The following is a 15,013-nucleotide window of genomic DNA, read 5'->3' as shown; positions in this document are numbered from 1 at the left end:
CTGCTGGTGCCTGGATATTGGGGCAAAACAGCCCAAAGCACTGGGATTTGCATCTCTACCTGCATTCTTGGTCCTGCATGTCTGGATGGTTCAAGAAGTAAAGGATGCTCCCACAGCAGTGAATGCAGTGGGCAGATCAACACCCTCTGAAGTAATAAGTGGACTTTGCTTTTCCCCCTTTAGGGTTTTAATGTGCTGGTATGTGAAGGAAGATGCATAGTTAAGGGGCTTCTTGGATGTCCATGGTTGGCTTGTGGTAGGGAGAGTTAGGATGAAGGTACTGGGTGTGTTAGATGTGGGGAGAGGAAGCCAGGGCTGTGGTGCACAGAGCAGGGGGGATTACCTCTCCTCTCCCAGGTGGTTTGTGTGAACCTCAGCCCAACTCCTCTTCCAAAAAGCATTATTAAATTGGAGCTCCTAAGTAAATCCAGACCCTGGGCTTTGGCTGTTCTGGTGTTTCAGGAGAGCTCTGCTCCCCTCAGGGCTCACAACAAGCAGCCAGCCCTACCTGGCACAAGCAGAGCTGCCTTGGGAATCGTGGCCAGCAGCTCTCCTGGATTGTTCCCCACAGTGGGTTGAAGTTTTTGCCTTTGCAGAGATGCCCAGTGCCCACAGCTGAGTGGAACTGCCCTCACAGGCTGCTTTGGGGCTGGGCAGGGGGCTGGCATGGGGACAGCCTCACTTGCCATCACCCAAACCACCACAAAGCTGCTGTGCATGACTGAGCAAAGTCCCTGAGCCACCAGTCAAAACCAGTTCCCCAGGGCTCTGCCTCAATGACCAGTGATGTGTAAAGGAGTATTTTCAGCACTAGGGGCTCTGCAGTTTCATCTCTTGCTGGGCTTTGAATGACCTTGGCCTGGAGACCTCCCTGTGAGATCTTCACACTCTTCTTAGGTGACCTTCAAGGTTTTCACGTGCTTGGGGCTGTGCTGAGAGCTGTGACTGGGCATTGCTGACCTCGCTCCCATCTCTCCTGTGCTGCAGGGCAGGAAGCCCAGGTGACTTGGGAGGGTTAACTCGTGGGCTGGGACACCAGAGTTGCACAAGAGCTAAACAAAGCTCTCAGGAGCATTCTCTTGTCTTATGGCACAATGTGATCACCATCTGGGACTGGAAACAAGTTCTTCCTGTGATTGAGCAAACCCCTGGTCGGGCCCATGGCGAGTGCTCTCCCCTGCTCCTTGGCTTGGCCACCGCTTCACATGCCCCTCGGTGCATGACTTCAGCCCCCAGAGCTTGCAAACACCATCTAAACACCAACAGGGAACTTCTCTGCAGCAGCAGGACAGAAGGAGGCATTCCTAGGAGAAACCCAGCCACGTTCCCCCTGCTCCAGCCCCTGCTCCTCTGCAGGGAGGGCACAGTGTGTACGTGACACCGAGCAGTCACAGACCGTCGGGGCTATTTTCTCCCCTCCCGGCCACAGCCTTGGCACGTTGTGCTACAGGCTGGTTATCTCACAGTTAAAACATATCCAAGGGCTGGAGCCATCATCTGGTTTGGTTTAAAGTGAAACTTCCTGAATGGGATGGTAGGACTGATTTGTTTTTCCTGGCTCTGCTCCCACCGTTCTCGCCAGCTCAGCAAAAAGGACCCAGGGAGAGAGAAGTGTGCATGCATGTGGAATAGCTGTGTGTTTGTGCATGTCTCTCGCCATGTGTGTGTTTTCTAGAGACTCCCCTTCTCCCTGGGCTGGTTCCAGCCTTTGCTTATGTTCAAGCCTTGATTGTGCAGCAGTTAAATAAACTCTCTCCTGGCCATTAAAGGGCCTTTCCCCACCCCCCTCCCCTCGTTCAGAGAGCACTCACACAGGGCTGTGTGCAGGGAGGCCACGTCCTGCAGTGCCTGCTGCAGAGCACCCTTGCAGGAGCTGCTGGCTTTCTCCATCCTCCTGTCACCCTCGCAGCCCAACACACAGGAGCCTTTCCCCAGCATGGCTGGACAGCCCCTTGGGCTCACCTCCTTCACCCCAGGCAGCTCCTGCAGTGCTGTTGGCTCTCCCTGGCTCTCCCCTGCCCGGCTGTGCAGCCCTTCTGCCTGTCAGCTCTTGTCTGCACGGAGGGTGAGACCTGAGAAGCATCTCTGCCTGGCAGGGCTGGCTGGGAAGAAAGGGCTTTTGTTTAGCTGGGGCAGGGAGAAGGGGAGCACCCCCTGTCCTGCCTTACCTGCAGCTCTCCTTCCATCCTTTGCATCAAAGCTCTCACCTCCCTCCATTGGCTTCAGCCCTGAGGTGCCTCCAGCCTGGTTTCTGCCGTGCCAGCAGCCCCCAGGAGCTCAGCCTGAGGGTTCCCTGGAAGGTGCCCAGTGCCTTCAGGGAAGGGACATCACAGAGCCAAGTGCCAGCTAACCCCACTCAGCATCTCCTCCATCCCCTCTCTGGCTGTTTGACCAAACATCAAGTTGATGAAGTTGCTTTCCCTGCTGCCTGCAGCAAGGCTGAGCCCATGGTGCCTCCTGCCCATGGCTGTGGCGTGGGGACTCCCCCCAGCATCTGGGGCTGCTCACTGAGCATGAATGCACATGGGTGACACAGATCCATGAAGCCAGTCCAGGGATGGCCTTTCACTTCTTTCCCAGCTCAGCCACCAGCAGATGCTTGCTGTGGATACCCACCACAGCTACCCACCCTGAAGGCTGGGGACGTCATTAACCATTTCTCTCCTCTCACAGCCCCGTGACTTTGGTACCAGAAGAGGTTGTGTCTGCCTGGCAGCCCTTCTGAGCAGGAGCAGCCCCAGCAGCTGTGGGGCTGGAGGCAGCAGCAGTGATGGGATGTCTGACCATGTGCTGTCTCCTGCCCCCAGGTTTGCAAAGCTCTTGCTGCGTCTCCCAGCCCTGCGGTCCATCGGCTTGAAATGCCTGGAGCACCTCTTCTTCTTCAAGCTAATAGGAGACACGCCAATCGACACCTTCTTGATGGAAATGCTGGAAGCACCTCATCAAATGACTTAGAGACCTGCTGCTGGCTCAGTCCCTCTCCCAGCTGGGGTCTCACACGGCCCCTTCCTCCGCTTCCCTCCGCCCCGTCCCTCCCTGCTGGCCCCAGCGCCGGAGGCACCGTCTGATCCAGGGGGGCTGTGTGTGTCCCCCCTCCTTCGCCGTCCTCGCCTCCTCCAAGCCTTCACCCTTGTCCATTTGCTGTCACTGCTGCATCTCAAGACCTGCTCGCTGGTTCCCTGCCTTAGATGTAGAGAAATGGGAGCGGACAGAGCTTTGGCAGCCGCTGCTCCAGCTCAGCTCCCTGCTTTGCCCCAGCCCTCACCCTGAGGTGAGCTACCCAGATGGCTTTGGGCATCAGCCCAGGGCAGGAGCAGGGATGGGGACAGTCCCAGCCCTCGGGGCAGTGGGGTTTGGAGGGGCTGAGGGGAGTGAAGTGGCCGGGTTGCAGCTGGTTGGTTGCACAGGATGGATGGGTTTGGTTTTGTTGGAAAAAGAGAAGAAAAAGAGGGGGAAAAAAAAGAAGAAGAAAAGGAAAAAGAATCCTATTTTTGGTTTCTAACTATTATTAGTAGTCTGGGTGGTTGTTACTTGGTGGAGGGAGAGGCAGCCTGGCCGTGCCCTGTGGGTGAGTCACCGTGGCTGCACGCAGCCTGCTCCTGGCAGTTCCAAGCAAGAGGATTTGGGGTTGAGCTAAATCCCTCCCCCCCCACATAACGAGGTGACTGATGGCACAGGGAGCCAGGGCAACTTCTCACTCTGGGCAAAGTGTCCCAGCACCTGAACAAATCCCCTTTTGCCATCTCAGGGGGCAGCTGAGCATCGCTGCCCTTCCCAGAGGCGCCTCCACGCTCGGTGGGGACAGGAGCCAGCTGGAGCACTTGCTTTAAGGCTGCTGGGGACTCAACACCACTCTTTCCCAGCTCATGGGGTCTTGCTGGGACCTCCTGCCCTCAGCACTGTGCCCAGCACCCTGGCACAGCCCACTCACCAGGCTTGGTCCAGCCTGTCCTGCCAGACCCACGCTGGATCTCAGGGGCTGTTGTGTTGGAGCAGCAGGAGCTGCCACATCAGCAATGGCTCCTTCTTGGGTTCTTGGGGTTTTTTTATGGTTCTGGCCTGGTTTAGTGAGGTTGGAGGGGCTTTTCCAGCTGATGGGATGGGCTCCATGAAAAGCCCTGGCACACACAGCATCCTGGGTGCTGTCAGGCAGTTGCTCTGGGCCAGCAGCACCTGAGCCCTGAGCACTTTCAGCTTGCTCAGGAGGCTGCTCCTGTTGATTCAGCAGCTGCTGTGCAAAGCACTGCAAGGCAACAATTAGTGGGAGTGCTTAGCCAGGCTGGTCATGGTGGCTGTTGAAGCAAGAACAAGGCTCCTTCTGCCCTGAATCCCACCCCCTCCTTCCCCCATCAGGCAGGGACATGGGGGCTGAAGGGTCCCAGCTGAGTGGGAGAGCACCAAACAAGCACCTTGGCTTTTGCAGAGCCCTTTCCTTGATGGACAGGTTTTGGGGGAGTAGGTGCAGGAATGTTCCCACACCCCATGGGCTGGGATTCCCTGGGGAGTGTGTGGGGAGAGGAGCTCACACAGGGAGTGTTTCCCCTCAGGCTCCCCATATCACCCTCCTCAGGTGCCTGCAGAGCCCCACTGAAAAAATGAGCTATGAGGAAAAGAACCCCAAAGCAGAGCAAGCTGTGAGGGATGGTAGAGAGGCAGTTTTCTCCCTTGGCAGGACAGAGTGTCCCAAACACTGTGGGGCTGGTGCTGGGAGCCAAGAGCCAGGTGTCAGTGGTTGCCCCGGGGCCAAGGGCTTCCCCCCAGCTTTCATGTCCCTCTGCTGTCAAACAGCAGTATTAGATCCCAAAGGTATTTCTCTCCTTGCTCCCTGTGGGTTGTAGCTGGCTCTTCACACATCTCCTTTGTGCCTGGAGGGGGGATGGAGCAGTGCCCACCAGCTCCCTCCTCTCTTTTGGAAGGGACACGTTGTCACCTGCTTGTTGTCATCCCTCCTGGCAGCTCCAGTGCCCAGCTCCATCCCCTGCAGTTAACCAGCCCATCTCCTTGCTCAAGGAATACTCAGGATTTCAGGTCATAACTTTCCCTTAGGCTGGCCTGAAGTGGCAGATCCCCAGAGGCAGGGGAAGTGTTTTGACTGTGTTTCTCCAGCAGCCTGCCTGCCGCCCAAAATATTATTAAACAGCTTCACCCTGCAAGAATTTGCCAAGAAAACCAGGCAAGAGGAATGAAACATGTAAAGGGTGCCAGTAAACATGAGCAGGCTGTTCCTTGCCAGTGGAAGGCTGGCACAGCCCTGGGGGGTGGGGGGAGCTCCCTGACAGGCTGTGCAGAGCTCAGCCCGAGCCAAGGCAGCCCCCAGGCAGCCCCCAGCCCAGCTCTTGCCAGTGGAAAGGAGCCTGGAGCTCTCTTGGTGGAAAGGATGAGGGTGCTTTGTGAGAGAGTCAGTAGTCATTGCACTAGAATAAACCCACTGTCCTCCCTTGGGTGGAACCACTTTCTTTTTTTCCTGCTTGATGGCTGGGAAGGGGCTGTTGGGTGCTGGGTGCTGTGCTGGGGGGGGCTTGCAAGGCTGAGGTGTGGCTGGCTGCAGAGCAGGAGCTCCTGTCCCATCCCATCCCAGTTAGCATTCAACCCAGCACAAATAGAGTGCCAGGAGGAAGGTGCTGTGTGGGTCAGGGGCTCTCACACAGGACACACAGCTCCGTGCCTCAGTTTCCCTGATGGAGCTGAGGAGGGTTTTGGAGAGAGGCTGAGCATTGTCCTGGCTTTTCTGTCCTCACAGCTGTTGAGGGAACCCCTACATGGCTGTAAACTCAGCATGACCCAATTGCTTTCAGTCAGTCTCTTCTGATTCCCCCCTCAACAGCCACACTGGGCATTTCAGGTTGCCAGTGGGCCCTGAACACTTGTGATCAACCCCCAGAGCCTGGGTCCCAGCCCACTGCACCACCTCCCCCTCCACCATCACCAGCCCTCCCCATCAGGAGAAGCTCCTGTGCATCCAGCACATCTGCCACAGCAGCCTTAAAGCAACGTGCTTCTGCATGAGTTGGACTCTCAGTTGTATTCTTTTTCACTTGGGGCTTTCTTCTTTTCTTTTCCTTTTTGAGTCCTCAGCATCATCATGAGATCAATCTGCTTCTTGCTTGTTTGAAGAGGTGATATGTGGGTATAAGGAAAGCAAAGGCACATTATTCACTAGGAGAGGTAGGATTTGCATTTGACCAGATCCCAGAACTCCTGCAGCAGTCTGGTTTGATTAGGGTGATCTGGTTTGTAATTATCACTTTTGCTGTTGGTGGTGGTGGTTTAAAATTCCTTGTTATTGGTGGGACAATCTTTAATTTTCTAAAGATAGCACAAACATCAGCTTTTCAGCCACCCACCTGCCCCTGGGGATGTTCCTCGCTGCCTTCTTTGTGTGTGCACGTCTCAACCCAGCCCTGACCCCCCCAGCCCAATCCAGCACGGGATGCTGACCCTGCAGCACCCTGGGGCTGAGCACCACTGCTGGCTGGGAGCCCAGGAGTGGAGTTCTGGGTAAAGGACCTTCATCTGCACAGCACCTATGGGTGTAGGAAGCCCACACCACAGCTTCTCCACATTGTGGACCCAGGGGCTCCAGCATGGTCCCCACAGCTCCCCAGGGCCATCCATCTTTGAGTGGGCTCAGCTCCTCCTCCTGCTCATCATCATCACCATCATCATGATGCCTAGGCTCAGCTCCTCCTTATGGGGAGGAGGTTTGAGCTCAGCTCCTCATCATCACAACTGGGTTCAACTCCTGCATTTCATCATGACTGGGCTCAGCTCCTCATCAGCATCACAACTGGCTTCAGCTCCTCTTTATGATCAGGTTTGAGCTCAGCTCCTCATCATCACAACTGGGTTGAACTCCTGCCCTCCATCACAACTGGGCTCAGCTCCTGCCCATCATCATGACTGGGCTCAGCTCCTCCTCCTCCTCCTCCTCCTCCTCCTCCTCCTCCTCCTCCTCCTCCTCATCATCATCATCATCATCATCATCATCATCGTAACAGGGCTCAGCTCCTGCTCACAGTTGGGTTCAGCTCATCATCATAACTGGGTCCAGCTGCTGCCCATCATCAGAACTAGGCTCAGCTCCTGCTCATGCTCTCAACTGGGTTCAGCTCATCATCATAACTGGGTTCAGCTCATCATCATAACTGGGTTCAGCTCCTGCTCATGCTCACACGTGGGTTCAGCTCATCATCATAACTGGGTTCAGCTCCTGCTCATACTCTCAACTGGATTCAGCTCATCATCATAACTGGGTTCAGCTCTTGCCCTTGTTGCTCCTCAGAAGGGCTGAGGCTGTGGTTCAGGAGCTGCTGTGTGCCCCTCAGTGCCAGGTCTGGGTGAGGTTGCTGTGTGTGTACACATGTATGTACTGTAGATATCCACACTGTATAAATAGCCTCTCTCACATAGCCCTATATTATAACCGTAGCAATTACAGACTTCTCTCTCTCTTTTTTTTTGTGGGTTTAAGTCAATTCATTTTCCTCTCTTTTTGTTTCCTTGCTTTTTGTTTGTTTGTTTGCTTCATGTAAGCGAGCCCATTGTATCCCAAGCCCTTTTCCAATTGGCAGATGCCAAATCTGGATCTTTATTCCTCGAGACAAAGGAACTGCATCTATTTTAAGATGCCTTTTTGTTTTGATTTGGTTTTTTTTCTGGTTTGTTTTGTTGGTTGTTGTTTTTTTCCCTTTGGAGCAGCAGGTGGTTTTGAGTACAGAAACAATAGCTTTAGCAATTCCCAATACTTAGTGATGGATGCCTTGGCTCTGGGATGAGTAGATGAAAGAGAGAAATAAAGAGGTTAAAATTTAGAGTGACAAAAAGATAAGGAAAAAAAAAATCTAAAAGCATCAATAAAGTGAGAATCTATTTTTGTACAAATGTAATTTTATCCCTTACATATTCTTGGATATTTTCTTTCTGGATTGTTTTTGTTTCTTCTACAGAGATTGTTATAAACTCTCTCTCTTTGGTTTTTCTCTCTCTGGGTGTCATTCAGCCACAGGGATGTGGAGAAGAGGGAGGGAGACACTTCTGACTGTGTTTTAAAGGCTTTATATGAAATCTCTTCTGAAAGAATTTTTTTGAATGAACTTTTTGTTGGGTTTTTTGTTGGGTTTTTTTTTTTGTTGGTTTGGTTTTTTTCCCCACCCCTCCACTTCCAAAAGCTTTTTGGGGGGTGGGTGGGGAGGGGGAGGGGGGTTGGGGCTGATTTAGGGGGGGGTGGTGTCTTTTGTCACGTATCTCTGGCGTTCCCACAGGTCTGTTTTACTGTGAAATCACTACCCTGGATTATTATTCACTTAAAAAGGTAAAAAAAGGAGGAAAACCAAACCCCAACCAACCAAGGAATTGCTGCTGGAAACGCCAGTGTTGTGATGAACAGTTGTAGTAGAATTGTGGAGATAAAACCAACCAAAAGATGAAGAAAAACAGAAAAAGAAAAAAAAGGAGAGACAAAAAAAAGAGAAAATATATGAGCATTTTCAAATATAACCCAGTCCAAGTCCTCTTTTGTTCTTCAACCCTGTGTCTCGAGTCATTCCTCCAGGTCTCCCCATGCCCTGTTCCCAGGGACTGTCCCTTCTGCTCGCTGCCAGGCTGAGGGTGAGTCCAGCTGTAAGGACAGAGGGGCTGTGGTGGGAACCCCAAGATTTGGCTGAGGGGTTTTGTTTCTTCTCCTTAGCAATTTCCCTTGAATGATTTTTACATCTTGACCTCTCCAGTTGCACCCTGCCAGGGCCCTTTTCAGCACCAACCACCCCCTTCCCCAGCACATCCCCTGTGTCAGCAGCCATGGGAGAAGGGGCCACTGGGATGGGCAGTGTGGCCAGAGCTCTGGAAGGATGTGCTGGCCAACTGCCTGCAGGTGGCCTTGCCCTGCCTGGGTGCCAGTGCCTGAGGCTGGTGGCCTTGCCCTGCCTGGATGCCAGGGCCTGAGGCCACCCTGGGCATCCTGCAAGGCTGCAGGCAGGGATGGTCCTTTTGCCATCATCTCTGTCCAGGGGGCTTGGCTCTGGGGACACCCCCTGACACAGGGAGAGCACAGGGCCAGGGGTGCTGGGCAGAACCCCCAGCCTGGTGATGAGGGTACACTGCAGAGCTCTAAGAGATGCTGTTTGCCATCCCCCCTCCCTCCCAGAGCCACCTCAGTGCCTGTGCAGCAGGGAGCTGCTGGAGCCGCGGTGCAGAGCCCACGAGCAGCAGCCGTTAGCACTGGCCTCAGCTTAACCTGGATTTGTTGCCAGGTACAAACAAGATTGAACTTGCTCTTGGGTTTACAGTGGAGATCAATCCTTCCCCTGATGGCTGCAGAGCCGGGAAATAGAGAAGGAAGATGAGAGTTGCAATGTGGTTAGTGCCGATCCGCCTGCTGCCAACCTGGCCGCAATCTTTTCTCATTTGGGCAGGATTTGATTGGGAGGTGGCTGGCAGAGAGCAGGGAAAGGGGCTCAGGGGACTGGCTGCTTTGGCAGTAACCTGCTGCTCCCCAGCTCTGCTTTGGGAGAGCCCAGGGACCCAAGCACCTGGCTGGCCATGCTCACACATCCCACCCCATCCCACCCCACCCCACCCCACCCCACCCCACCCCACCCCACCCCACCCCACCCCACCCCATCCCACCCCATCCCACCCCATCCCATCCCATGGCTCCTGCAGCAGGGTGGTTCTGTGTCTCCTTAACCTCCAGGCAGTGGTTTGTGTTTAGAGAGTAAATATTTGCCTCCCTTCCTGAGGGGTTTTTCTCTGTCTCCTGGGGTGAACTGAGCTGGGATCTGTGGGGTTGGCCAGGTTAGTGCTGCCCATGGACTTGAAACCCACATTTTGCTTTGGAAATTGGGTTTTCTTCTCCATTTAAAGCCCCCAATAACAGCAAAGCAAAGCCAAGCTGGCCACTGATGGGTTCCTTTGGGTTCTTTTCCATGCTGAGTGATTGCTGCTGTGTTTGCTGTTGCAAACTTTCCTGGGGGGGCTTTCCCAGCCCTCCAAACCCAGCTCTGAGCAAGGGCTCTGCTCTCCCTCCTCTGCTGCTGAGGAGGGGTGGTTTGCACCTTGGCCAGCTCATTGCTCTTTCTCCAGCTTCTGCAGGGATCAAAGTGCCTGTTTTGACTCCACTCCTAAATCCTTGATAACAGAAGAGGGTTGTAATGGAATTCAACATCTTGCACATGCAATAGCTTGGGGCTTTTGTTGTGTCTGGGTGCTGAGTGTGTGCAGGATTCACCCTTGCCCCGAGAGCAGCATGGAGCTCAGGGATGGGCAAACACAGAGGGGTCCAGAGCTCTTTGGTTTATCAAGAGCTTCCTAATACCACATTTCCTTAAAGCCTGAGCTCTTGGGATCTGGAGGGCACTTCAGCTTCCCCTGCAAATGGCCATTTCTCATCTTCTGGATGCTTGAGGGGATGCAGAGTGGAAGATGCTGTGTGGGTGGGTGCAGAGCATGCTCAGGGAAATGCATCTTGCTCGATGGTACCAGGCTGGCCACTTAATTTCTGTTCATTGCCAGTGCTGACAGAGATGGAGTGAAGTGTCAGCAGGCTGTTTTGAAACCCTTAAGAGAAGGGCTGTGATCCCAGTCCTCTCCTCGCCTTAGTTTTGCAGCAAGGAGGGGGGCTCTACAAATAAATACAGACAGATGAGCTCTTTCACTGGTAATTTGTCACTTCATAATTGCCAAAGAAAAGCAGGTTAGTTTTCTCCTCCTGACCTCTCTCAAGTAGCCTTTTCACCCCAGCTGGCCCCAGGGCTGGGGTCGGGGTCTCGCTGTGCCCTCAGGGCAGCTTTCCCCTTATGCAGAGGCCACAAAGGGCACCTTTGTCCTTCTGCATCCCCTGCTCCAAGTGCCTGGGGTCTCCCCAGGGAACAGCCACCCCCAGCTGTGCCTGGGAGGGGGTGAGAATGAGCACCCTGAGATCAGCTGCTGGCTCTGGGGAAGTGGCACAGGGTCAGGAGCTGCTCCAAACCAAACGTGAATGTCTGAGCAGTGGGGATGCAGCTGAAGCCCCAGCTGATCACTCTCCCTTGCCCCAGAACTCCCTTCTCCATCCCTGGCGAGGTGGGAGCTGTGCTCTAGGACGGGTCCTGGTGGGATTTGGGGCGGTTGGTGTGCTGGGAGTCAATGTTGGATGGCTGTGTGCACAAGCCAGGACGCTGAGGCTCAGTTTAGACAAGGCTGCTCCCAGGAGAGGGTCTGATTGCACTCCCAGGGCTGGGCTGGCTGGGAGGGAGGGAGGGAGCACAGTGCCTCTGGCAGCCCCCTGAGTCCGGCCGAGCAAAGAGCAAAGTGCTGCTGCCATCTCCCGACCACAGCGAGCCCTGCCCGGCTCCATCTCCCCCCACCCATCCCTCTCCCATCTCTCTGTCCCCCTGCCAGGATCATTCAGGGCTGGAACAGAACAACCCATGGGGAGAGAACCCCTGGTGGTTTGATTTCTCTCTCACCTTTGCAGCACCCTGGAAGGCTGCAGAGCTCCCTGAGCAAAGCTCTGCCTCCCTCTCACTCTCCCTGCTGCTGTGCACGGACCTCAGGCCTCTGAACCCATCCACTGAGCTGCTTTCTGTCCCTAAAAGTTGCTTGGCTGTTGCTCACCTCCTTTTTCTTTCCCTCCTCCTGGCCTTGACTCTGAAACTTCTTGCTGTGGCAAGCTGTGCAGAACAACATCCCACCACCCAAACCCCTTTAACCTGAAGGATTTCAACTCATTTCTTCCCCCCTTCAAAGCACCCCAGTGCCTGCTTCCTCCTGGCAGTGGCACAAAGGGTTAACAAAGCACTTAAAGCCTAAAATGAATCTCTCTCATTTCCAGAGAGATCCCAAGGCACAGGAGAGAAATGCTAGCCACAGAAATGTTGCCTCTCTCTCCCTTACAACACTGGCAGTGAAGCCTTGTTTGGCTTTACAGGCAAGAGTTTCCACACCAGGCTCCAGCACGACTCCATCCCACCAAGCCCACATCTTGTTTTCCTACTGACAGAGTGAGGTATGATTCTTGGCTCAGTGAGTTCTTCTCTTCCCCCCCTTCCTCTGCTGTGGAAGACTAAATGAAAAGCATCTTTTCAAGCTCCTTCACTCAACCCCCCAAAAAAACCCCCCAGGGTGGGGAAGGTCAGCTGGAAATTTGCTGGAGTGATCAGGTGGGTTTGCTGCTGCTGCTGCTTTTATGGTGGGAGTGGGGTTGAAGAGGATTAAATGAAGGCACAAAGCTTTGCTGGGACCCTGGTAAGAGGCAGAGGAGCCTGGTGAGTAAAACAGCCAAGTCATTTCCTTAATTCTCTTGCTAAAGAAGCCGTGTTTGAGTCACTGTGATTGCTGAGGACACAGCTCTTGGTGCTCGTTTGGTCTGGAGCTTTTATAACTTGGAAGAAGTGCAGCCACAGCCTTTGCCTCAGTGGGAGCTGCTTTGTGTGAGCCCACTGCAGAGCTGGGGAGGGGGCTGAGAGGAGGGAGGAGGAATCTCCTGGCTCAAGGTGGGCCAGGAGCAGAGCTGGGAGGATGCTCCCACCCCCTCCTGCTTTGCTCCTTGGGAACTTTGCAGGCTGGAGCCAGTTCCTGGGGCTTCCTGCCCCTCTCTGCCCACTCCAGGGGTTGCTTTCCATTTGCCCTGGTTGTGGTGGGAAGGAGCAGGGCTATGGCACTGCCACTGGCACAGGGTGAGGCCCTGAGGACATGAGTGTCCTTTGTCTCCATGGTAGGGAAGGTGGTCTGCAGTGTCCTGGGAGGGGGCTACACTGAATGCCTCAGGCAGAGGAAACCTCCCCAATGCATCCCAGCAGTGCAGCATGAGGGGAAAGCCCTTCCCCACCCCTGAGCTGGCAACCAAAGGCATTCTGACCACAGCAGGCCACAGGATGAGCAGAGAGGGATGGCAATGCCCCACTTCCAGGTCTCAGCCAAGGTCCATCATCCCTGCTCCATCCTGCTCAGGTGCTGTGGGCGAGCAAAGAGGCTGAGCAGGGCCAGGTTGGGAGAGCTGCTCCTGTGTGTGTGTGTCTGTGGCCATCAGCATCTGCCTCCCTTCCCAGCTGAGTGCCTGAGCAGCCACAGGATTGGCTTCACTGGGCCATCCCAAGACATGACCTAATCCTCCCAAACCGGATCCTCCCGTCACACTCAGTTGGATGAGAAGAGCTTGCTCTGGCCTGTCTGTTCCTGCTCCAAAACATGCTGCAAAGAACCTGCTGTGCACAATTTCCTGCTGTCTGGAGGGTGGAGGTAGGTCCCCAAAGCCCCCTTGGGTTAACCCCTGCGTGGAAGGATCTGCTCTGCTTGTGCTGATGCATCTTCCCGTTTCTCTGCAGCAGATCAGTGTCTCAGCCATCCTCCTCTGCTGGGAGTCATCACCACGTGTGCCCCAAGCTCTCTGCCTTGTCCCTTGGAAGAGGCTTGTTGACAGCAGACTCCTTCAAGCACACCAGAAGTGCTCTCCACCACTTTCAGGCTCTGCAATACAAAGCCAGCACAGCTCAGGTGAGACAGTTTTTAGCTGTGACCTTACACAGCACCGTGTCCCCAAGCACAAACCATTGTGGTGGCAGCAGAGAGAGTGGGGATGGCTCTCAGGGGCTGGTTTGTGGTAGGGAGCAAAGGATGGGTCACATGAAACATTCCCCCCAGTGCAGAGCCATTGGTGCCACCCATCAAGCTGTGGATTGACATGGGATGGTGTAAAGTAAGGGGGGAAAAGGGTGTCCAGTGCTTGCTCTGGTGTGTGTCCCTCCAGTGTCACCTGGGCCCTGCAGGGACTGTGGCAGGAGAAGGGCTGAGTGGGATATAGAAAAGGCCCCTGGATGGCTTGGTGAGATGCACATGGCCCATTTCAGCATCTTTGCTGGGTCCTGAGTGGCTCTGGGAGCATCTCAACCTGCTGACAAGCAGGAGGAAGGCCGGCAGGAGAGACAATTTGTGACTAGCTCTTTGCTGTTGTCACTCCAACCATTTTACCTTAAGAGGCAATAAAAATGAAAGCCAATAATAAGCAGGCAGCCATCATTTCGTGGGGAAAGGCTGTAATTTCCTCTGCCAGGGCTGCAGGGAGCCCATCTGAGGCTGCTGCTATTGACAGCAAGTCTATATGGGTTGTTTCTTTGGTACTTACATGAGCTCAGAGCAGTTGAGGATGACGTTTTTAAACTCTCAAAAATAGAAAGCCAGCAGCAACAACTTGCAGCAGCGTGGAAAGGAGAAGGGTTGATGCCCAGAACGTTTTGAACTTTAAGGATAGAGTATGTTTTGTAGCAAAGGCTTTAAAGGGCTCCCAGGAGGGGAGAGGTCCCTGGGCTGCTGCTTTGCTGAGGCATCTTGGCCAGGGTGAGACTGTCATATCTTCATGGGGATGTAAATCAGGAAGGACTGGTCCAGAGGACAAGGCTACCATACAGTAAACACCACAGAAACGAGATTTTTAACCTCAAAGAGAGGTGATTTGGGTTCTCATTTTCTTCAGCTCGAAATGAGGAATAACTTTGCTGACAGCAACACTTTCCCCAGGAGCTGAGGGGTTGATCTGGGGAACTCAATCATCAAGACCCCTCCTCGTAGCCTTTGTCACAAGGAGCTTCAAATTCTTCCCTCTCTTCAAGCCATTGTCTTGTGGGGGAGGGAGGAGGTGGTTTCAGGAAACACAAGGAATGACTAATCCCTCTCTCTCTGTCTTGCCTCTGCCAAGGGAGAACAACCAGCCCCAGGAGTAGCCCTGCTGCTTTGTGAGAGCTCTGGGGTGTCAGCAGGGTTATGATTTATGGCAATCAATCCATCACCCTTATTTATAGCAGCAGCTCTATAGGACATTTCACACATGAAGATTGCCTTTGTCTATGGCCTGGCTCTTGCCAAAATTATCTCAGGGCCTCCCAACCCTCCTGGGGGGGTTTTGCCTTGCCCATGTGGGGAGGGGCTGTTCCTACCCACGTTTTCCCTGCCTCTATCATTAGAACACTTTCTCACAGCCAGAGTTTTTCAGGCCAGTGGGAAAGAGGAGGACTGTTGAGATGGGAGGGGAGACTGTTGCTCC

The 15,013-nt window shown here is 54.1% G+C and overlaps 1 protein-coding gene across 1 annotated transcript in view; it reads left to right on the top strand.

Annotated features, from left to right (window-relative positions):
* RXRA (retinoid X receptor alpha) overlaps positions 1-8,154 on the top strand; it is a 110,347-nt gene extending 102,193 nt beyond the window's left edge. Inside the window, exon 10 of the mRNA XM_062011622.1 lies at positions 2,808-8,154. Coding sequence (XP_061867606.1) covers positions 2,808-2,955 — 148 coding nt within the window. The 3' untranslated portion in view covers positions 2,956-8,154. The remainder of the gene's footprint in view (positions 1-2,807) is intronic.
* Positions 8,155-15,013: the final 6,859 nt, after the last annotated feature.

The sequence above is a fragment of the Colius striatus genome, chromosome 19 (genome assembly GCF_028858725.1).
Source record: "Colius striatus isolate bColStr4 chromosome 19, bColStr4.1.hap1, whole genome shotgun sequence".
Classification (NCBI taxonomy): Eukaryota; Metazoa; Chordata; class Aves; order Coliiformes; family Coliidae; genus Colius; species Colius striatus.
The sequence above is the reverse complement of the archived record's forward strand: the minus strand, read 5'-3'. Positions and strand labels throughout refer to the sequence as shown.